Genomic DNA, 26,169 nt, shown 5'->3' with positions numbered 1-26,169 from the left:
ATTTAAATGGTATTTAAAAAAAAAAGTTATGAATTTCATACATTGAAAAGCCAACGTATTCAGAAGGAAACACACAATTTGATGTCCACACATGCGAAGAAAATATAAATATCGCCTTGGTAAAGCTTATGTTTTCCCATACCGCTATATTATACTTATTAACTGATACGTGCGCTAAATGCACCAAACAGAAAAAAAAGTTTACATATTCTTTAATAATTATTTAAGTAAGATTGTCAACATTGCATATAAATTGTATTTTACGTCATCTTTAAATTATTTCATACATTTAATATCCCACGTATTCAGAAGAAAACATGCATTTTCATGTCAATACTTGTGAAGAAAATTTTAATATAACCTTCGTAAAGCTTATGTTTAGCTATACCGCTATTTTATAATATTTAATGCACACATAAGTGAATTTCAACGAAGTATCGTATCAATTTAATCTGTTAATTTAGAATTGTGTTTGTATAATAATAATTCGAACAGCAATTATTTGAATTAAAACGTTTGACAAGAATTATTATTTTTAATATGTTTCCAAAGTATCAGTATGCTGTTGATAGCAAATAAGCTCTATTCTCTAAATTGTTTCAGCCCACACATTTGACGTTACTTAATTCTCCAGTCCTCCGATGTTTCCCACGCATTGTTCAACACTCATTTGTGTTATTATGTTTGGTGTCCGAAAGCTTCCCATTTATAATGGTCTGTGTCCGCGACATAACGATGAAGCAATAAACAAACACATTGAAGTCTCTAAAAACGGTAATTAACGATTTAAATGTTTAAATGCCATAAAAACAATCCCGGATGGGCAAGTTTGAAAAACTGAATGCTTCGTAATAAAATCTGCTTGTTGATAATTAGCGTATGAGCCTAAAAAAGAGTGCGAGCCTTTGCGAAATATTGCACTCCACATTCACACACACTGTATACTAGTATATCGCTATGGTGCTTTAATTATAACTTATATGACCCCATTAACTTCCTCATAACCTTTCATGGAGGTTAAACTTAACAAAGGACTGCGCGACGATTCTCTTATCACTAAATACATTGTCATCACCTGCTCTCTAATCAGAAGAACACTCATAAACAGTTAGTTTGCTTGCTCAAATAATCTTCTCTGAGCAATATATATATAGTTTGATGGTCACCATCATGATGATGGTTCTTAAGAGTAAACAATCACAGGCGTGCTGAGATACGAATTATTCTAATAGTCAATTAACAGGTGCACACTTCTTTTACATGCAAGTGCTGAACTTTGAGTGCAATGCTCTATCACAAAATATAAACATAAACCTCCTCCAAAAATATATACTACTGATAAATTGAAAGGTGTTCTGAATACATGATTTATAAACTAATTGAAAAATTACATGAACGAACACGGTATCGTTTGTTAACCGCTATTTTAACTTGATGTAATTTGTTTTGCATATGATATTTATGATTTTCAATAAAAAAATAAACATGTTAAAGGATACAAGTATAACTTTTATTAACTAGACAGACGTGAGATTTCAACAAAGCAGCGCTCCTGTCAGATCTTAGGTGTAGATTATGCGCACGTTCTATTATTATTTCCCAATGAGTCGCAACTTTCAATTGTTAACGCGGGTTTATTCTTCTTTCCACCAACAACGGTTTTTAAAGCACAATATATGAATTCATTATAAAGTATGCACATAATGTCTTAATATGTAACATAAAGGTTGATAATATGGTAGAAATAAATAGAAATAAATAGTCGCGTGCTTTGTAATGTTATCTCAAAGTATTGAAATTAACGTGTGAAGAATATTATCTTCATTTATTGCCGAGAGAAGCAATATTATATTTCAATTCTAATTAAAATAGTGCGTGTGATAAGGTATTTTTGGACTTCTATATACTTAATATGAATATAATTCGTTATGAACGAATCAAAAGACAATATCAGAAAAACGGCATTTTAGAATTGTTACATTTTATAAATGTGTCTTATTCAATCACAATGGACAGCATAATGAATATTTTGTAAGCCGCTTTTCGTGTCTAACTGTGAATATTATGATAGAAATGGTAAAACAGAAACAAAACATTTGTTATAATATATTCTTTATAAAGTTGTGTTAATTGACATCCCTTACTTATTAACACAAAACATTCGTTTCCTATTTCTACTAGGATTTATTGAAATCACACTTATACCGGTAACAAACAACATAGATTCATTCGAGATTTGACATTGGGAAAATATAGACGTACCAATATCACCTACTTGCAGGGTTGTTGACGCGTCTGTCATTCAAGACGAAACAAATTGGCATATAAGAAACTTAGGTCGATGTAACAAAAAGGCCCAGCCGCCAAGTCTTTTGTTTTGCAAAATGCCGACGAAAATTAAGTTGGTTTCAATTGTTTTATTAATATTCATACACAGATCAATTTCTATGGTTATGTACAAAAATTAAGTTAGTTTCAGTTGTTTTATCCATATTCATAAAAAGATCAACGTCTATGGTTTTATCTCAAAATTAACTGAGAAAAAACATATAATTGCAAAATTATACTATTGATGGTCTTTATTATAGCGTTAACCAAATCGATTACACATTTCTATTGTCATGAAAATGCAAAGCCCGGAACAACGGGGATGGGCCGTGGAAATAAACAATTCGCTGAACAAAAAAATGGTGATGTGAGATGTAGGATCATGTAAATGAATATGTGCATATTTAAACGTAATAAAATATAATAAAAGCGACGTTCCTTAATATACAAACTATAATTTGAGAATATATGCGTAAAGATATTGCATTGTGTTATTTTATGTTGTGTGTATTCTGTGTGTATTGGGTCAACATACTGTAAATGATGAAACAACGACTGGGACTAATAGCGCATCACCCATTGTTCAATAACGTGAAAAGTAGTTAAACGAGTCCGTTATATTTTGATAGTTTGTAACTTATTGTACATGTATATGGTTTTAAAAGGTGATGACTCCTTCCTTTAAATAACATCCAAATGATATTAGAAAACAAATATCCTATACATTTTAATTTTCACATGCATATTGAAATAATAAAGAGAATGCATTTTGCACATGAAAAGCATGTCAGCGAAATGTTTTAGGCTATAACTATTTACGTAGAATCTTAAAATGATGATTAATAAAACATAATAATACTTGTTTTTAATTGATTAAGGTTAGGTGTTTAAAAACTTAATATACATTTCATCAAGATTATATAATATGTGTTTTGGAGAATATTATGAAAGTGTAAATAAAATATTCTAGTTATCATTTAAATTCTGGTTATTGGTATGAATGTTCAGAGTTGCAACCATACGTTATGAATTAGTTTATAATTGTATTTTTAGTTATTGTATATGTCTTCACTTTATGACATAAATTAACATTATAAAGATACCTCTTCAGAGTGAAATTAAAATGTATTAATCCGAGAACAAATACTGTATTGTTTTCTTTAAAAAAACGATTATACCGAATTTTTTCATGCTAAAATGGTGAATTAAGGTTACGGTTTTTGGGATTACTTGAGTTATAAAGTCACAAATGAATGAGTGAACAAACAAAACACACACATATAGTGTAACAACTAGAGGACTATATTTATTTATAAAATCTTTATTAACAGGCTAATCTAGGACGACATTTTTCGCAAATGCATTAAACCCCGTTTTCAAAGAGCAATGCCCGTATAAACATTATTTTAATGCTGAAGTGGATAAAACAATAATTTACCTTTACCTGTTTAAATGGTGCAGTAACCAAGTGTACGCAAATAATTTGTGTAACATTGGCAATATTCTTTTAAAACTTTACTTGATACTATATTTCCACTAAAATTGTCTTTTAGAGTGTGGCAAAAAAAAATATTTGTTCAAAAAACAAACAAACACAAATCACTTTTGTTCGCAAAAAGGAAATCTATCCGAAATTCAATTTAATTGTCATAAACTAGTTGCCCGTAAATAAGCATCGTTATTTGGAAAATGCAATCTCATATTGACTTCAAACTTACTTTTAAATCTGAACTTATTTGCTGGAAATAAAGAATAGCGTTTTTAAAATGTATATGCGATTTAAAAATAAAAATTCACATTTAACACGCACTCAATTTTTTCTCAACAAAAAAGGTGCTCAAGACATATAGGTCTAGAAGTTTGCGAAAATCATAATCAGCTTTATAGATTTCAAGTCCTCGAAATACGTTGAGTCTAAAGCTAATAACGTTTGTTTTTGGTGTGAATAATACGACCGATCAAAACCTTATTTTACATGTAATACACGAACATTGTTAACTTAGTTGAAAGATATGTCAACAACGACCATACCAATACCATTGACATACTGACCTTCAGTTGTCTCTAATAGGGTACTTAGATTGCTTCAGCATAGCGTTATGAGGAGATGTCATAAATGTTTACTGAGCACTTCGAATTCTTCGAAATGTCAAGACCCTAGAACGATCGCCAACGTAAAGTGCTTACGCTATTGAGGTTTGTACTGACAGGACAAGTGCTATTCACTACGGTAATACTTTCCTTTTCTGAAATGTGCGTATATTGTCACAATATCGACATGATATGTATGCATTAAGTATAGCAGTTAAACTTCTTATAAAAGATAAATACAAAATCTGCACAAAATATTGTTTCGCCAACCAAATTTTATCCATATTCGTGTTTGCAATATGTAGTAATATAGTCTTATTACGCAAGTAATTGGTATTTTATACGTCCCATTGTTTATTTGTTTATCTTATTTAAGTCGCTGCTTACCATTTAATTATCATATAGCAGCGCAGATTAAGATACTAATTATATTCACATGCCTATCAATGGTATAAACAGTGAAGGTATCTTTAAAGCTCTATATACTGAATTGTTCGACTGTTAATCAAAACAGACAAAATAATTTCATAGGAATTTTCAGAACTTATTGTTGTCATATGCATCATACTTAACACAAATTACCATAAAAGAATGACTAAAAACTCTTTATTTTCATAAAGAGAACACACAGCATCATTACATCAACATGAAACCAAAACATCTATATATGCGAATGAATGGGCTTATGTGTTATCCATAACATACCAATAACATGCAAATCTGCAGCTCTGAACAAATATTCTTGCAAATGTTAATGAGGTAACTATTATGCATACAAAGCGATTTTGTTCTTAGTTTGTTACGCATTATAATATAAATATGTAGTTATGAAGCGTCATACAAGGATGTGTATATGTGATGTTCATTTACAAATCGCACACTGGTTGCAAACGTTATAAGTTGATCAATTATTGCAGTAGGTGAATTAAAATAATTTTATGCGGTATGAAGCAATGTGTGGGATGAATTTGATAAAAAAAACGGGTAGTCGTTTGCATGAAGGTAGTCAGAAAACATTTTAATTCAGATTATTTCATTTCAATTCATGTCGATATTAATTATTGATAATTCACTCCAGTATAACAACGCACAAATAGACAATATACACTGCTAAAAGGGTATGGCTTGTGATATTATTCTAAATAGCAAACATGTATATAAAACAAAGCAAAAACGTAAATTGTTTCTTTAAAGTATCTGCATTGATGCATTAAAACGATGTAAATTCTGCATCTCGCATTATGGGCAGAGTGTGGAAACATATTTTTACAAAAACTATATCTAAAAGAGATTTATTCAATCATATCATATGTTTTTCATGTAATTATAATGTCAAAATGTTCGCAAAACAAAAACGCATCAGAATGTGAACATTGATTCTGTGTTGTATCATCAATCGTACGCGTAAAATACACAAACACAATTTAAATGCATGCATACAATGGCGCCTATTCTTTTAATATTTATTTACCGTTGTCTTTAGAAAACGATTGCAAAACATGTAAATAATTATCATTTGCAGACATCTAAGTGTGTAGATTTATATAGCATATTATATTCCAAATCATTTTATAACAGCGGCAAGGTTTTATCTACAATTTCAAATCATCTCAGCTTGTCCTGTTTCAGACAACGTAAACATGTGTACTTTTCCTTTCTTTGCATTTCAATCAATTTCAGTTATTTTGTTCTTCTTTTCTGTATCTTAAGACATCTACATGTGTATGCCTTTTATTTATGCTTTCAATCATTACAACAACAGAAGCAATACCAAAGTTACTACATTAAGAGTAATACAATGAGATGACAGTTATCAGAAAATATGACACGGGTTTGATTTATTACATTAGATGTCATCTAGTAATCTTCTTCAAGATATACGTTGCAAAAATGCGTAAGAGGTTCTTGGCTTTAAAGTGCTATTTGTAAAGAAATATATTTGAATATATGTTATTAAGAATAATTGTTATATATCGCTTAAAGTATGTCTTATAAAATCACATTGATGTAATACTGATATGTTTTAATATAAATCATGTAACTGTTATATAGTAAACTTTATTTGTTTATCTAATACAAAAGCTGATTACAAGTTTAAATTATACCGTGATTGCATTGACTTAAATATTAAGTTAAGAAACAAGTATATTGCTTATCTTTTAGTACCTAACAATTACCAAATTCCTATGTATGTCTTTCAAACTTCATTGATGTTTCTCTTATAAGCTCTCGTTCGGAATGAAAAACGTATGCCTCGCGATTTTGACTGGTTCATCATCCTTAACGTAAAAACAAATGTCTAATTATAGTGGAACAATTGTTGTTTTCAATTTTGAAATCATATTTAAATGATCAACACGAGTAAAACCAAACTGACGTACGGACTTCCAGTTAACAGAAAAATACCAGCCTATTGCTAATTTACGTTACATTACTCTGACCTACATTTACTTATCCTCTGAGGATTTAAATTATTCGACGACTATGAATGATCAACGTCACTACTTCGAAGGTTGTACTTGTCTTATATTGAAGCGTGTGTGGCTTTTTTTTTAAATGCGTCATACCAATCGTCTAAACATCGTCCTTTGTCTAAACATAAAATTGTATTAAAGCCAAAAACAAAATTATAAATGTATTGCATTTTTGTTTTAGTTTATTGAACTTTTGAGTTATACCAATATACCGTTATAGATATTCACATTTATATTTTGAGGTAATATTATATTTTGAATATAATATGGGATTAATTTGTACACTAAACCTTAAGGATTTTTTGCAATACCTTATATTAGTTCGGTTGTCTGTGTGGTCGTTTCATGTTAATGTAAAAACTACAAATATAACGTCCTTCAATTCTTTTAAAAAACATTAAATTAAATTGTTTGTTGTATAACAATATAGAATCCGTTTTGTTTACAAATTTGCTTAATATAATATATCTTCTCTTTTCTTAAAAATATGAACCTAGACATCTGTTCTCAGACAGTATTATTAGTGATTGTGGGTTGCGCACATGTAAAACACTGCTATATTACATCAGGCATTTTGACACATTAATCAGGTGGGGGAAGATACATAGTTTGATATTTGTCCGTTTATTATCAATTTGCAATATATGTGATTCTCTTTACATTTGTAAAAGTTATTAACGCGGACATAATTGTTTTATTGATATTGATGGAGAAAAAAAACGTGTATTGTCATTCCATTCATGTGTAATGATGAACATCCGCTCCTACCGAATACTGTAAACTCTTTAATCAACAACAACAGCAATAGTAATATACACACAACTTTTCCTACACAAAACTTTATTGAAATAACCAGAATATACAATAACAGTAATGATCAATTAAGGTCATTACTTTTATGTTGATGATGTCTGCAAACAGACATTCAGCGCTTTATGCACTTCTAATTTTCTATGAGGGTTATATAATGCTCGATACTTGGAGTATAGCAAAAAAACAACAACAAAAAACAAACGATTACGTTCAAATTAAGATGATGCACTTCCATTATATCTTGATTAGGTAAAAGCATGACGTTGATACATGTATGTTTCCTTTAATCTGCGAAAGATACTGCTTACAACCATAATACAACAGCGTTTGCATTTGGAGTATATAATAATAGTGTTTACATTTTTTATTTTTTAAAAGATTGTATTTATTTGAATATACAGAGTTGAACTAGTCAATATCAATTTTTAGTGTTTGTATCCATATTGACTGCATGGCAAATTATAATAAACTTATGAGCTTGCAATTGCATGTTATAAATCGGATAAATAATATGAAATTGAACATTTTGACCAAATAACAATATATACTCTGTTATGCTAAATTGGCAAATTTAGTTCTGCATTTTGGGACAGTTGAGTTACATTTTTGAAATAATAAATAAATGATTAAACATGATTAATTCCAATATTAAATAAACTCACAACAAGAGAGTCATTACTATTAATGCATATTTTAGATTTATAAAATACATGCCTAAATTTTATAAAACTTAGAAAACATTCTCACAAATGTGTCGTTAAAATGTCAAGATATAATTTAGTTTCTTATTTTACAATTCATCGAACCAATCGTGTTTAAAACATACATACTAAACGCATAAAGGCTTTGCCTTTTTTTTTAAACACGTCTGCCTTATGGAGGGTTACTTGCCGAAAAAAAAAGTTTTTACGTATATGTCTTTAAGAATATTGTTTAATTTAGCTTCATATATATATATATATAGGTAATCACAACATTATTAACTTACTTTCTAATGACAAATATGATATGACTTTTAGGAACAAGGCGTGGTTGTGCCTCGCCATGTTATGTCTGCATAATGTCTGTCATCAATGCTTTATTGTATATAAAAAATTACTGATTTGACAAAAAGTTATTTAACGTCATTTCTTCCATTTTTGCTTAAATAAATTATTGTAATACAATACAAAATGTATGGATTTACTTTTGGCTATATTTATACCATATTAATTCAAACGAAAGCACACTAACACATGAAGAAAAATTCAAAATTTCGACTTGATTGTTCTCCTCTGCCGATTGCAGACATAAGGTTTCTACGCTATTAACTTCTCTAATTAGGGTTTCGTTTAGCTTTGTATTGACAGTTCGAGTGCACTTCAGTAGATCAACACTTACCTCTTGTTTCAGTTCAGCCCGAGAAGTTCAAGGCAACTGAGAATTCTGACGGTTTTACGTTGAACCAAACATCATGGTAATCCAGAATACTGTAATGCAACTGTAAGTATGGCAATGTGTTTACCAAGAAACGAAAGTCTAACAATAATTACTGTTTGCCATGCATAACAAATGAATCATTCGTGATTGTATGTGCCATTCAATGTTCTTGAATATATTCAAAATGGTATGTTTAATATGACCGACTCAACTGGTTAACGATAACAAAGGTAATCGCCATTAGTCATTTAGTAAAGGATATTTTGAAAATAACGCAGATTGCCATACATTAATACAGTTTCAAAAGTATGAAAAGTGTAGGACTCCTGTACTCGCAATAGTTCGACTGTACATCAACACACAAAAAATTCTTTCAAAGACAAAAAACAGAAATAATTTATGCCATGAATGGTACGCAAAACAAATACTGGCCATCATAAAAATAAAAATAAAATATGTTTAAACTAAATAATTACCATAAAACGATAACCAAATAATTGTCCTACTCAAGTTAACACACAGCACTATATACTATACTTTTTAAGTCTAAACTATAATTTACGATACAGTTTGTAATATCCAAAGGTGTTCAAATAATTCCTTGTCGACAGTCTTCGGGCAATAAATGGATTTAAAGCATGAAACCAAAACATCGATATGCCGATGAGTAGGGTTTTCTATCGTTATTATTTAATGAGACACCGTTAATGTGTTTATAACATTTTTTTCCATCTCGCTAAAAAAAACTATCCCGATTATCATTAACATTATTATGACTTTAGTGTGATATAAGTTAACTACGTTTGTGTGTATGTGTAGGTTTCAAAGTTGGTAAGGTCATTCAGCCTCTGAAGCTGCATTATTTGAGGATCCGATGTCTAAGGACCCATAACTCTTCTGCCTATTAAACTTACTACAATCAGATAAGTTATACAGGTCAAGACGTACGTACATTACGTAACAATTAATTGAGCATCTCTGGACACATATATCTTCAAAGGTAAATGATGACATGTGTGCTTTATTGGAAACTTATACTTATGTATATCTATATCGATAATTGGTCTGATTCGCAATATAAACTAAATATGTAGAAATAAAGTACAAGTTACTCAGGAATATATATATATATACATGTAGGGAACAATATAAGATCAACGTTTGCATTCATACATATACAATTCACATGTGCATCGAATTATAAGAAAACGCAAAAGGGCTTACCGACGTGCGAAATCCAAAATTACTATTTATAATCGGTCCAAGTTTCATATAATTAGAAACCTGACAATAACATAAATACGTCGAGCGAAAACAGAACTACTACAGTTTAAATGGAAAATTAAAAAAAAAATGATTAAAACATATCAGGTACGGTGAACATTTCTCATGCGTTTTATCAACAAACCTAATAATAACATAAGCACTGCACTAATAATCCAGTAGTTTGTTTTAATGAAATTGTTGAAATACGGTTAAGTTTTGACATAAACCATGAATGTAAAAGCTCAAACATCTATATATATATGTTTAAAACTGACTCCGTCGAACTTCCAGAAAAGTGGAATGTACCAGTCCATGGAAGATTTACCTGCTTTAAACTTTACAACGCATACATTTTTAAACGATGCAAAAACATACAATAAAACACAAAATACAAAACAGAAACAGCCGAGCATCAAAATAGTTTCAATTTTATATATTTTACCTTTACTGCATTCTTGTTTATATTATATTCGCCAGAAATATGGGAACACTTTGGTAAAAAGAGACACGAAATGTCGAGTCTTTGAGGTAAATATGATGTAATTTAGTTGAAATGAGTTTCAAGTCCCAAAAGAGCCATTAAAACGCTCTCTACAAAATGAGACGCAAACCATCTAACTGATTATCACGTCAAGTAATTACAAATGCATATCTAATTTCAAAACAAATGCAGATCTAATTTCAAAACTTCAAATTGCGCATTATCATTCATTCTATTTAGAAAATGCAAACAGCCAATGTAATGCAGGCACAATTGATCAGGCAACTATTTCATGTTTAATTTTCAACAAGCATTTCAAGAAGATTGATTTTCTTTCCATTGAATGATAATAACATCCAACCTTTCTTATGCTTAAATGTGTTTTTATTGCAAACATTCTTCATGTTCTTTTTATCATTTTTGCAAGCATAAATTGTAATAATGCCCATTATATTTTCTTCACTCCAGCATACCTGGTAAAAAATGTAAAGGTTTCCCCTTTAGACATGTGTAACTTTGAAAATATTGATAGTGGTCCCTTGAATCGTTTATTTAATTGTTTCAATTTTCCAAATGCCTCAAAACGACGCGTCTCCCATTATTATGTAAATACACAAACAACATTTACATACATGCATTGAATGGCGTCTGTTATTTTAATATTTATTCAACATTGTGTGTGGAAATCAATTTCAAAAATGTATTACAATTTCGAATATCAGCAATATTGCAGTTAAATCATATACGACCGGTAACACAAATTTGATAAACAAATCATGCTTACTACCACACAGACATTTATTGAGAAGCATTTCAACTCCTTATATATGATCATATATTTCAGTGGTATCGGCGTGTGCATGACGTTAAAATATCATCCGTGCTGCACCTATAAAAGATTCTGTACTTAACTCAATATTATGACGGCACGCACCATCAGTGTTTTTCATATCATAGTTATTTATTAATAAATGAAATTCATTCTACTTACAGAAAGTTTATATCCAATTTACTACAGACACACTTTATCAGTCAACTAGTGCATGTTTAATGTTCAATGAGCGTTCAAAAGACGCGTTAAATAATGAAAACTACCAAGCGTTCTCGTATAAAACTGTGTCTTAATTGTAAACAGTCACCATGTTCTCTGTTTGCTTAAACTCTTCTAGTGAGTGCGCATGCCTAAAAAATTAATTTAAACAAAATCAATGTTAAATTGTGTAACCTTCATTTCGGTTTTGTTTCATTGTCTTCATGTTCCTATATATTTCTTAACAGTGCTTAAATATTTAGTGATACTTGCAAAAGACGTTTTGTCCGACACACTTGTATAAATACATTAAGGATTTGAATTAGTCGAAGGCATGGAAGGATTGATGCCACTGCTTAAAAAACTTTACTTGTCTGATAATGACGGGTGTGTTACGCGTATTCCCACACTGCGTAATGCTAGTCCTCAAAGCATTACCTTTTCCGAATATTGACTAGTAAATGACCAATAAACGTCCTACCGTTACTGATACTTTGATTTAATTTGTTTAGATCCGGAAGCACTTGATTAATACCAATATCATAATTCCGTTGTATATATTTACGTTTAAATGTGAAGTTAATTACAAATATATGTTTATTATAATATACGGTTAAGTTTGTTACACTCTTAAACATAAAGGAAACCTTTTACGTGCAATGTTTAATGTTCAGTCGGTTGTCGATGTGTTCGTTTTATTTAAATGTAAATAAAAAAAAATACAAACATATCGCAAGTTTTTAACCTTGTAAAATTAGTATTATTTTAAAGTCTTCGAATAGGGTTTAATATACATAATATTAAGTAATCATATAAACTCTTCCAGCGTAAAAGAATATTAACTAAAATGCAAATGACCAGTAAAACACATCAGCTTTCATGCGTAAATCAAAATTGTGATATATTGGAACAGATTTTAATTTTAAAACCGTAGAAATAAATATCCGTTGAAACGAATATATTCTTTTTAACATGTTTTAACATGTTGGCATCAAAAAACGAATCATCGGTCTAGTAAAGACTGTGAGGCTCACAAATGATGGTAATGTTATCAATATTAAATTGACATCGTAATAGCGAATCGACATTATGAGAGTTGATTGCACCATATTTATAAGCATTCAGTCTTGCTATTTACAAACGTTTGACATCTCAAGATTCAGTAATTACCAAATGATGGACTGTCTAGGTAACAGAGCGCAAATTCTTTGTCTGCATGCATACAGCTATTAACATATGCTTTAATATAAACAGTAACAAATGTAAGAATGTGTTTTATAACGCGCCAATATACAGTAAATTGACGCGTGGTTGTGATACGAGTTTGACATTTTGGTTACGATAAGGGCGAACGGGCCCATTATGTTCAACATGCACTATTGTTATTGCAAACATTAACAATACACGGCTATGTTGAGGATTATGTATTGAAAACGTTTGAATTTTAGTACTGATATGTCATTTCGGCATCGTTTGAATTGTACGCCCACATAATCTATATAACGCATAATCATTATGCTCAAATCAAGGTTTTGTGATGACAAATCACAAGACGAATTATACTGTATAACAGTGTTTCCAATCTTGAACATGATGGTCTGACTCCCGCGCGCTAGAAGTATTATAACAAACATTTATTATAATAAGAAAATACATTTTATATTCAAAGTATTATGTTTATATGTAAATATCCTTTGGTGTAACTTTTGTATATAACTAATTGTACAAAACATATGATGTCAAAACATGTAGTATAACAGTACATCTTGAATTAGATAGAATGCTTTAAACTTTAGTACAAAAAGTATATATTGAAAGCATATTTAGCATAAGCAAAACGTAAATTTAATACATTTTCAGAAGACTTAAACATTGTTACCGGAATATAAAATACATAAATTTAAGCAACGCTGTTTAACTCTTCTTGAATTTTCCAAATTATAATGGGCTAAGGCAATTGTATACAAATTGCATTAATTATGTGCTTTGTGCTGTTCAAGGAACTGATACGTTCAAATAACACGTTCCATCCCTCGTGAAATTATTATGCAGCACAATCATTTTTATTTTAACAATATACATTTTCGTCTGCGGTTTTGCAGTTCAATACGAAAAAAACGTTAATTTATAATGATAAATCACTTATATTGCGCGGGCCCATAGCCAACTACAGGAGTTACATTCGGAAAAGATAACAGCGTCAAATAACAATGTGCGTTTAAAGCATACTGTTAACGTACTTTAGATGATTTTGTATGATTACTGACGATGTTGCATAACGTAAAAGATGAAAAAAGCAAAAAAATAAAGTTAAGGTATCCAATAAGAATTAACAGACTAATGTTTATAACACATTTTTCTACTTATACGCAGCGTAAATGTTGTCATACAAAGCTTTAATCCATACGTGAATAACCTTTATGTTCCAACGTGAATTTATATCAATTAGAGGGTATTTTATGACTGGCATTGACAAGGAACATAGGGTATTGTATGTGTTTGTTTCTTTGTTAATATTAATCAATATATATGTTCTTTTCCTCCCTATATAGCATGTTTGGAAGATTAATCGAAACAGTAAGTCAAACGAAAAGCTTAATGGATAAAATATTATACCAATGTCTTTTCCGAAAGCGATATAATTATGTGTATATTGCCTAAACATCTATATTATATGCATGAATCTAGAATAAAAACTATACTATCAAAAAGTAAAACATTAAAGTACACAATCTGCAAAATGCTGTTTTTCCAACTCAATGACATCTATATTGTCATTCTTGTTAAAACATTTTAATATTCTGACTTAGCATTAAATGTGATATTTTGTATCGCAATATGGTAAATATGGTTATCTAATTTAGGATTTGACTATAATGATATACTATTATGTTACCGTATAGCAGAACGGATTTATACGCGTCAAATTACCTTCCAATAGTATAAAATAAGAGTAGGTTTCTACTCTATATTCGCAATAGCTCAACTGTGAATTCAAGCCGTCAAAATAATTGTATATGAAATAACAGATCTATTTGTTGCCAGATACATATCGCTAAACAATATTTATCATTTAACGATGACCCATTTAGTGTCTATCTAATTTTAACACGCAACAATATTTACTCTACTGTTATGCTTAAATCAAAATTATGAGCGCAGATTCAATTTCCAAAGCTGTTTAAAGAATTCTCTGTCTAAATGTATCGGGAACTGAATGTCAGCATGAAGCCGAAACATCGATACGCCGATGACTGGGCTTTTTTTCTGGTAATCTTTTGATGAGGTAAAGTCAATATAGATGCATTGTATTATATAACAATGTTTCTCTTTTGTTCAAAATAATATATCAATTATCATAACACTTGTAAGTACACAGTCACAGACCCACTTCCTTTTTCACGCTATATAATTAAGTATCAGACTTATTGTAAGTACGCAACTTGTGCATACGCTTGTGTGGCTCAAAGTTAATGAGGCTGCATTAGTATATTTGAGTACCCGGTGTGTACCCCAGTTTTCCTACCTAATGTTCATATAAGAATAAGTCAAGAATTTTAAGAGATCTAGACAAGTGTTAGCAATGTGTCCATGACTTAAAAATGTCGTGTGGCTCTACAAATATGTATTCAAGATTATTGATTTATGTGTGTTTTAATAGTAACTTATATACATACACAGACATAGTGCTCCTGGGCGATGTAATTATTATTATTAAGTAGTAGTAGTAGTAGCAGCAGTAGTAGTAGTAGTAGTAGTAGTAGTAGTAGTAGTAGTAGCAGTAGTAGTACTAGTAATAGTAGTAGTAGTAGTAGTAGTAGTAGTAGTAGTAGTAGTAGTAGTAGTAGTAGTAGTAGTAGTAGTAGTAGTAGTAGTAGTAGTAGTAGTAGTAGTAGTAGTAGTAGTAGTAGTAGTAGTAGTAGTAGTAGTAGTAGTAGTAGTAGTAGTAGTAGTAGTAGTAGTAGTAGTAGTAGTAGTAGTAGTAGTAGTAGTAGTAGTAGTAGTAGTAGTCGTAGTAGTAGTAGTAGTAGAGTAGTCGTAGTAGTAGTAGTAGTAGTAGTAGTAGTAGTAGTAGTCGTAGTAGTAGTAGTAGTCGTCGTAGTAGTCGTAGTCGTAGTAGTAGTCGTAGTAGTAGTCGTAGTCGTAGTCGTAGTAGTAGTAGTAGTCGTCGTAGTAGTAGTCGTAGTAGTAGTAGTAGTCGTCGTAGTAGTCGTAGTCGTCGTAGTCGCGTCGTTGTCGTCGTCGTAGCGTCGTCGTTGTAGTAGTCGTCGTAGTAGTAGTCGTCTAGTAGTAGTCGTCGTCGTAGTCGTCGTCGTCGTAGTAGTAGTAGTAGTAGTAGTCGTCGTAGTCGTCGTAGTCGTTGTAGAAGTAGGCGTAGTCGTAGTAGTAGTCGTCGTCGTCGTCGTCGTCGTCGTCGTCGTCGTAGTCGTAGTAGTCGTCGTAGTAGTAGTCGTCGTAGTCGTAGTCGTCGTAGTCGTAGTCGTAGCCGTAGTCGCCGTCGTCGTAGTCGTCGTCGTAGTAGTCCTCGTCGTCGTAGAAGTCGTAGTCGTAGTAGTAGTCGTAGTAGCCGTCGTCGCCGTCGTCGTCGTCGTCGTAGTCGTCGTCGCCGTCGTAGTCGTCGTCGTCGTCGTCGTCGTAGTCGTAGTCGTCGTCGTCGTCGTAGTCGTCGTCGTAGTCGTCGTCGTCGTCGTCGTAGTAGTCCTCGTCGTCGTAGTCGTAGTCGTAGTCGTCGTCCTCGCCGTCGTAGTCTGTCGTCGTCGTAGTAGTAGTAGTAGTCGCCGTAGTAGTCGTGTGTAGTCGTCGTAGTCGTAGTAGTCGTCGTAGTAGTCGTAGTAGTCGTAGTCGTCGTCGTAGTAGTCGTCGTAGTAGTCGTAGTAGTCGTCGTAGTCGTCGTAGTCGTCGTCGTCGTCGTCGTCGTCGTAGTCGTCGTCGTAGTCGGTCGTGTGTCGTCGTTCGTGTCGTCGTCGGTTTCCCGTTCGTGTGTGTACGTCGTCGTAGTCGTCTGCGTGAATCGTCTGTGCCGTGTAGTAGTGTGGTGTAGTGGTAGTAGTAGTTGTTGTCTTAGTATAGTAGTAGTAGTAAAAAATCGGCAGTGTAGTCGTAGAGTAGTCGTAGTAGTAGTAGTCGTGTCGTAGTCGTCGTCGTAGTCGTAGTAGTGTCGTCGTAGTAGTAGTAGTAGTGTAGTAGTAGTAGTAGTAGTGTATAGTAGAATTAGTAGTAGTCGTACTAGTCTATTGTTAAGTGTCTGTACACATTGTATGCAATACATCTGATTAAATATATTGTCTTTTAATTAATATACGTCGTCAAACAATCGTCTTTAATGGAACAGTATAAAACTAATAGATACTAAACTAGAGATAATACCGGCGCAAAATTAAACAATGCGTAAAGAGTATGACATGGGATACAAGTATCACATACCAATCAAAATGTAGATTGTTTCTAAAAAGTATCACAATTACTTAGAAACATTAAAACTATGCCTATTCAGTATCTCAATGTACATTGCATCTTGAATAACATAAATTAAAATTCTATCTGTTTCATAATTATTAATTATTCGTTCCTCAAAATGGAAAAGGTCACGCTTCTGGGGTTATAGTATTACTTCAGGTTATAGTGCTAAAAATATAGGCACGTAAGGCCGAACTAATAGCTTTGCGTATCGCACACAAAAAAACAATTATTGTTAAAGTCTTTTTTGTCCGACTATATTTATCTGCCTGTAATCGTTGATAATAATAATTTATAAAATAATAATATAATAACATATTGAAAATAAATATTGTATAGTTCGTGATATAAATTTATATAAAAGGGGGTGAACAATGTTATACTGAAAATAAACTTATAAGTGTGTTCTAATAAAGTATATTTGTTTAAAAAATATATGTTTTTCTCGTTTTTCATCAATTAATAATGTCAAAATGGCATGTTTACAAACCAAATATCAAAACAAAAGCACGTGCACATAGATTTGTTGTTTTATCAGTATGCTTAAAGGGTAGCAATTAAACATATTATCTATTTGCGACCAATACAGGGTGCAGAATCAACGGCGTTTTCAAGAGTTAACACACGGGCTTTACAGAATGTAAACAAACCGGTAAGAACTTTAGTTTTGCAAATATCTCCAAGTATCGAAATTCATTTGCAAAAATCTTAAGCGCATAAAAGACAGTTTTTCATGCAGTTTGTGCCGATATCTTAAGGTATAAAAACGAATCATTCAATACGTCTGAAATCGGTGACAAAATTTCACGTTGCGTGAAATTTAATCGTATAAATGAATGCAGTACTCATATAATTTTTGAAAATGAATGCCATAAGCAGCATAAACATCTGTCTTGTATGCACTAGTTGAAATTCTTAATAAAAATTGTTATAAAAAGTATTCTGAAAATGATCACCACTTACCGTTTTCCACAAAGTCACGTGATCCTGCACCCGAAAAATGTATCATATAACTAAAGAGATGCATTTTGTCGTAAGTGTTGATAGTTTCAGTTATTAAATCGTTTTAACTGCTGAAAACGCTTATCGGGACATTTTGCCCATATGTAAATGCACAGACAATGCCCATATGCATATACACAGACAATGCCCATATATAAAAGCACAGACAAAATGTACATACACGCCTAAAATGGCATCTGTTCTGCTTATATGTTTTCACAATTGTCTGTGAAAAACAATTGCAAAAGTACATCGAATTCTAAACAGCAGTAACCGTACTGTTACAATATATACTTAATGTTATTCCAATAGCTTTTATTACAGCGGCATGGCTTTATTTACAGTTTGATACCATCTAAGCAAGGCCGCTGCTAGTTAGCGTAAACAAGTGTACTTTTCATTACTTTTCATTATGATCAATTACATTAATGTTGTTCTTATTTTCTGTATAAACACCATCTTTGTATTTTATCATTGCAAACAATCATACCAACAACAGAAGCAATACCAATTGAGCTGTATTAAGCACATAACGTTAGAAGACCGTTGTCAGACAATGTGATACGGGTTTGATTTATTTCACGCGATATTATAGAGGTTCGAGTTTTTGGGGTGATTATGATAACATTCAGGTTGAAATAAGGTTCAAGTTGCAATCGAGTTATTACTACGCCGTCCATAATTTGAAAAAATAGACACTCACGATATCACTGATTATCACTGAACAAATTGGCCCAAATAGATACATATACAAATCAAATTTTAATGTATGAACGGACGCCTATAATCAGGCAAACACCAATTGGCGCCTTGCACTAAATTTACTCGTTGAAAGCTTAATTTGGACAGCATTACATAAGTTGTTTCCTGTTTAACAGTATAATGTGCATTTTGCAAATTATTTGAGGATTTTGACAAAATAACTTGTTGTTTAAATATACTGATATGTGTTAAGTACCCCTAAAACGAGAAATATTTCCGCATGAAAATGCATAAACTGCATACACAGTGCTTAATATATTGACAGGGTATTGTAAATGTGAACTTTTGTTTTGCTTTAGTGTTGATTTTTAATCGAAACATAATACAATCATATTGTATTTGTCCGAAGCGAAGATCTTAAACAAGAGCTGTCAAGTACATGGATATAATCGATGTAAATTCTCGACTGATTAAAAGGTATTGTCACTGTTTCTTTGTTTAGAAAACTCAATGCCTCTTTTTAGGTCATTGTCAAGGTGTAGTTAACAAAACATAGGCAAATGATATAGTTACTTAAAGTATTGTGATGGGTTTGTTGAGTAAATTATATGACAATTGATGTTTGGTGAACAGTATTGATCTTAATTTCAGTGATATCGCCCGCTACATTATATTTATGTAGCATTCTAGCTGCAATTGTAAAAGGCTCTGTACTAAACTCAAAACATGACTGCACGCAACATTCTTGTGAGCTAAATGATTACGTTTTATTAATTAATAAATGCATCCAATGTATAGCAATCTAATAGCCAAAATGACCCAGGCACACTTTTTAAGTCCGCTTTTGTATGTTTAGTGTTCCAACGAGCATTGAAGGAATACTGAATTTCTCTTCATTGTATAACGACGGCATAACGCGTTCTTATGCAATGCGGTATTTTAATTGCAAACATGCACTATGTTCTATGTTATTCTGCTAGTGCAAACACATTCTTTTTTTAAGTCTTTGTACAAATGCCTAGTTAAAATTGTGTTAAGTTCATTACATTTTTGTTAATTTTCCTTCACGTTTTCTGGCTGAAACAATTCTAAAATATTTTGTGATACGTTCTCAAGCAAAACAAACGACATTTGTCTGAGCCACTTGTACTTAACCTTCAAGGATCTGAATAAGTCGAGGACAAGGAAAGATCGATGATAGATTGTACGTGTCGAATAATTACTGGTTTGTAGACCGTATTTCCATTACAAGACGTAAAGTGAGTCGTCTTAACATTGCCTTTTTATGAATATAGACTTGTTAGTGCGCTAGAAACTAACTACATTAACTGCTTAATCGATTGTATTGCTGTTTAAGTTTCATGAACACTTGATTATTACAAACAGCCTGTTATATATATTCACATTTTATTTTAAGTCGTTATATAAACATATATATCTTGAATATAATAATTTGTTGAATTGCACAATTTTCATTCCGTTGTCTGTTTGCGCGTTTCATTTATATATTAAACAATACAAATATAAAATTGTAAAATAAAATATAAACACAAATAATGTTGTTTCATATACATTATATTAAATAACTATCTTTACTCATCAAACGTTATAAATGATGTAGAAAAATACAAGCAACAGTAACAGACAACAGAACGAAAGCTGTGAACACAAAATCGAAATTGTGATATATCTCTCAAAACTGTGGAAATAATTCCCCGTACAACTACGTCGGAGAAACAATCCATTTGTAGAAATATGCTGACATCTGAGACGAAAGCCTCAGTCTCGTAAGGACTGGCATGTTTCCAATTGCTTGAGAGGACTCAATGTAACAGTGGTTGAAATTAACATTATTATAGCGAATCGACAACATACGTATTGTTTGAACGATATTGATAAGCATCCAGCCATGTTAATAACACATTTTTTTCACTTATCTATTTTCAACTTTTAAAACACCAGGTGATGGAGTTTCTAGTCCGCAGATTGCCACGTCTGTGTGAATAAGCATACCATTATTAATATTTGATTTAATTTTACCTTTTATAATGTTAGAACATATGTGCAATACGCAAAAAAGCCAATTGACGCCTGTTTCTGAGTTTTGATTTATTTTTAGTTTTAACAAGTCTTTCAACTTGCACTGTTTTAAAGCCAATCACAAACAATATACTGTTATGTTGAGGATTACTGATTGAAAACGCTTGCAATACCAGTACCGATACTTTTCAAGTGATAACATGATTGCGTCTTTGTATTAATTACAAATGCAGATAAAATTATAACGCATAATCATCGAGGGTACTGACAATGTATTACAATTTAATATCGGAAATGTTTTTAACAAGCAACCATAGTATAGGTCTTTATATTAAGGCAATGGCGGTGCTTATCGCGTATTAATATATGGTTTATGCATTTCACTTTGTATCTTGCCTATAACCACGTCTCATAATATTTCGGTCGCGGATTGTATTCCCTAAATATATTTAATTATGAGGCCTGATAACGAGAAACGCAGAGACTTAATAAATAAAACTTCTGAATAGCACGGTTTTGATCCTTTGATGTATAGCTTGAAATTATTCAATTTCTGGACTATAAAAACTGTAATTACAAAGCTTGTTCATCTCTTTAAAAAGGACGTATACAAACACGGATATCCGCCCTCAGACTGTGTTAATTTGTTATGTTCTTTAGCAAAACTTATATCCGTTATATGTAAAAGAAGCCTTATCGGTGGACTGTGTAGCATATGCAAGCAATGTCATGACAGATATTGAATGAATCATGGCCAGACATTAAACTGACGTACATTGATGAATAATTCAAGGACATTTTAATATTTGGAATTGCATTTTCAATTTTAATGTAGATACCATTGAGTGGTATAAAGATCGATATCGTGTTTCGTTTGTACAAATCGCTCTTGTAATACATATATTTTGAAAGGTGTTTAAATGAATGAGTAGATAACGATCTTTGTTCGACAAATAAGTTTGCTTGTTGTCAACGGTTTCACTTTTCCGTTATATAAATCGTTGATTAAAAAATATATCAATATATAACAAGCGCGCGCATTTTTTTTGTCAACCGATATCATTAACTGTGCCATTCATTTCCATTGTATAGTGATGTGGTTTCGCTAAATGTTTAAGCCGTTTCGTCAAGCAATTCGCTAAACATATGTTAAATACAAACCGTAACATTTGTTCTTAAGCAGTATTATTCGTGTTTGTGGGATGTGTACATGAAACATATTAATATATTAGATCAATCATTTGACATTTTAATTACTTGGAGACAGAATCATATTGCGATCTTTGTCCGTTTATCATAAATAATCCACATCTGCATTTCGTTATAACTTTCCCCTAAAATGGTTGTTAACAATTACATCGTTGTTTCATTGATATAGATAAATTTGAAACACGGACTTGTCGTGCAGGAATAATAGCGAACAACAATTTCTACAGAATAAACCTGTTTTTCAACAACAACAACAATTATATTAAATAAATCTCTTCGCCTTCCCGAAACTTACACGAAATTGAAAAAATCAATTAAGCTATAACACATTAATAGTAATTCTTGTAAATTTGATTAAATGTTGAGGATGTATGTAAAGACACAATTAGCGCTGTATTCACTTCATATTTGTTGTTAAGCTCATATATTTGCAAGACTCGGAATATAGCAAAAGAAGCTACGAAGTAGAACAATAAGGATAATGCACTTCCATAATATCGTGGTTAGTATATATCATGAGGTTTTACGTGTGTTATAAGTGTTTACAATCATAACCTTAACATTTGTATTTGCATTCCAAATTATAATATTATTTACATGTTCTGTGTTGTAATAATCATAGTTATGATAAAAAAACACCATATATGTCGTATTGCATGGTGTTAATAACATCTGCTCCAGAATACCAATCCATAACGTGGAGAATAATATATATCTCTGATTAATTCCTAGTTATTGTTATGCAACAAATGTTATTATTTTCTACTAAAAACATGTATCTTTAAAGGCTCTATAAAGGTGAAGATACGTTATTATTTACAGATTTTTAAATATTTTTTTATTATTGTATTTATAAAGGTTATCAAAAAATAATATATATATATATATATATGCTATTGGACATAATAATAAACAAAATGAGCAATACAAATTGTTTTGAGCTCAAAATAAAGTGTCCTCCAAGTCAATTGTGTTTACAAACAATCAGTTTATTAACATCGCTTTTTACTCGTGAAAGAGAAAGTGAAAGTGACACAGGTCACCAAAAATATAACGTTCCGATATCACTCACAAAGTAGGTCTCTTCTAAATGGTTAAAACGGTTGTAGTGATCTAATAAGTTACTTTCTGCTGGTAAAAAGTTGTTAAAATAGAATTAAAATTGAATTTTCTTTCGGCTATTTTTAGCATATGTCAACGCTCTGAGGCTACACATCACGTTAGTTGCAAAAATGTAAACATTTCTTCCAATTATGAAACGGGTTTATCTTCCATAATTCTTGACAACGTTGTACCTAAGCTGTGTTATTAGCAGTTTTTATGCAAGAGTAACTGAAATCCGGTAAAAATTAGACCAGTTGATATGCATAATAATTGGATTTGTGACCTTTATAGAGCCTTTAATGTCACGTAAAGGTTTTGGTAGTTTTTAAGAAAATAAATTTAATTAATTGTTCCCATCGCAACTATTTGCAGGAAAAAAAACATCGCAAAGCTGGTATGTTCTGTTGGGTGTTATTCTGTCGAAGGCTTTGCATAACGTATGCGAGGTTTGCTTTCGCCATTAACAACAAAAACACAAAAACCATAAACCGAATTTGAGAAACTTCAATACAAACCTGGGGTAGCATAATTAAATATCCCTCTAAACAGTGTCGTAATAATAACTACGCGATACATATGATTACAAAATTAATTCTCGTGAGGCGTTTCGCTCACCGTCGGTATGCTAAATTTTTAGAATTGAAAAAAATCACTAGATATTAATCTCATGTGTGATAACTTGTTTGAGAAACAACATTAATTTAAAAATTTGCTGGTTTTGGGAGGAATTTTGAATGAGTCGATTGCAATTATTTGATTGTATATGTAGACGTTGATAACCATAGAGTTAAGATTTTGTATATGTAGACGTTGATAACCATAGAGTTAAGATTTTGTTTCTCCAAATGTGTTTTTAATTGTTAAAGTATATTATAAATAGTATATTATTTAAATAACTTGCACGTAGATGTCCATACAATAATTGTAAATTATTGATAGGTTCCCGCCAACAGAAATTATATAGGTTGTTAAGTGGTCGCAGGTGTCATACATGACAGGTCGGCCTACCCCCGGTTAATCCGGTTTTCCACAAAGCCCAAGACAACACACACACATTTAACATTTTTTTCAGTAAAAATAAAATAGCTGAACATTGCAGCTATAATTTAACTTCGTCCAAAACTTCGAAAGTGTTGAAACAGGTGAGTAGGTAGAAGTTCTGGGAGACACTCTTGATCCTAATATAATGCAGCATGAAGCTCAGAATGACCTCATTAACTTCGAAACGCACACATGTGACTACTAAAATAAAGTAAGTAACGTCGCATTTATCATAAAAATGACTCACTTCAAAGAATCTTGATGCAAAGCTGTAGTGTATAAGCTTCTGAAGCATGTTTTCGACCTAGTTTTACTTATCCTCGTACGATCTCACGGTGTAGATGCATATCGGTGGCCTTTCTGTGAAAATGCTGCCTCTCTGTTCATTCTTCGCAACATCTCTGTTATAAACATGAAAAATTGATGCTCGTAATTCACAAAACAGATAAAAAAATATAAAATTAAAACCCGTAAACACATTTGTGCATAAACAGAGGTGGTCAATGAGTTGAAGCATATATCCAGCTACATGTTCACAGTATTCCGCAGGTCCAGACACTTATCACAAACTCTATCAAAGATGGAATGATGACGAGGGTGGTGGAACAATTGTGCATACATGCCACTTTGATGACTTTTAAACATAGCTTTTCCGTAATTTGTCAACTATCTAATGTCATTGATATCATCTTTATGATCAAAACTTTACGTTCAATGTACGCTATATAGTAATTTTCGGATCTAATTTTGCAAGCACAAAGAACGGATCGATGCCGCCGACTGAATGATTGTAATACCGGTAGCCTTAGCATCGCCTATTGTACTGGTTTTGAGCCAGAAATGACCTAAATAATAACATGTAATTCGCTTATATCGGATATATTTCTAATACCTGATTACATTTGTAATATCAATATTATTCCGTTATAAAGCCAAAGATCACTGAACTATAATAATATTGAAGATATATGTACAGTTCTACGTTCCACTGCACCCACACAGTGCAAATCAAGCGATGAATATCGTCGCAAACAATGACACTATAGCCACGCTTTAAGTCTTGTTTCATCCACTTTATTGATTTATTTTAACAGAATACCAAATATATTCATACCATGTTTCAAACTGGGATAGCTGCCTCAGAAATTTAAATGCAAAGCAAATGGGGTTGAAAATGACTTGATATATTTCCAAAATACGTTGAGATTTATAATCCATTTATTTAAGCATTCTATCCGGCACCAGAGAACAAATTACTGAATTACTGGTATGAATTCAATGTAGCAATTATTCATTATGTACAAAACAATTCTATAAAGAAATATTCAGATTATATATCCGTGTCGTAAATAGGTGTAATTAGTTACTTTTAAATGCATACACAAGTCGATTATAATACGACATTGCAGGTACATATATTTTAATGATAGATGTGCGACTTTTTACAAATGTGAATGCTAATGGTATCGAGCAAATAATCACCGCAGTATGAAATATACGAATTGATTATTGGTTCTTATTAAAGTTTTAAATTACTTTATCAAATTCCAAATCCATTTTCAACTTCCTCACATAATTGTTGTGGATTATTGAAATAACTATTTACAATTAAAATTCCGAAACTTCGCAATGATTATGTTATTTGAAAGTTCTCTTTTTGCAGTATTCAAACAAGATCTTTTGTTCCAATGTTTCCATTTGACTCTTATGCC

At 31.6% G+C, this 26,169-nt stretch overlaps 1 protein-coding gene across 1 annotated transcript in view; it reads right to left on the bottom strand.

The window, feature by feature from the left end:
* LOC127850003 (gem-associated protein 6-like) overlaps window positions 1–24,752 on the bottom strand; it is a 46,073-nt gene extending 21,321 nt beyond the window's left edge. Inside the window, exon 1 of the mRNA XM_052382737.1 lies at window positions 24,705–24,752. Within this exon, the coding sequence (XP_052238697.1) occupies window positions 24,705–24,752 (48 nt within the window). The remainder of the gene's footprint in view (window positions 1–24,704) is intronic.
* Between the last annotated feature and the right edge of the window lie 1,417 nt (window positions 24,753–26,169).

Source organism: Dreissena polymorpha, chromosome 11, assembly GCF_020536995.1.
Source record: "Dreissena polymorpha isolate Duluth1 chromosome 11, UMN_Dpol_1.0, whole genome shotgun sequence".
In the NCBI taxonomy this organism is placed as follows: domain Eukaryota; kingdom Metazoa; phylum Mollusca; class Bivalvia; order Myida; family Dreissenidae; genus Dreissena; species Dreissena polymorpha.
This window is presented reverse-complemented; position numbering and strand designations above follow the sequence as displayed.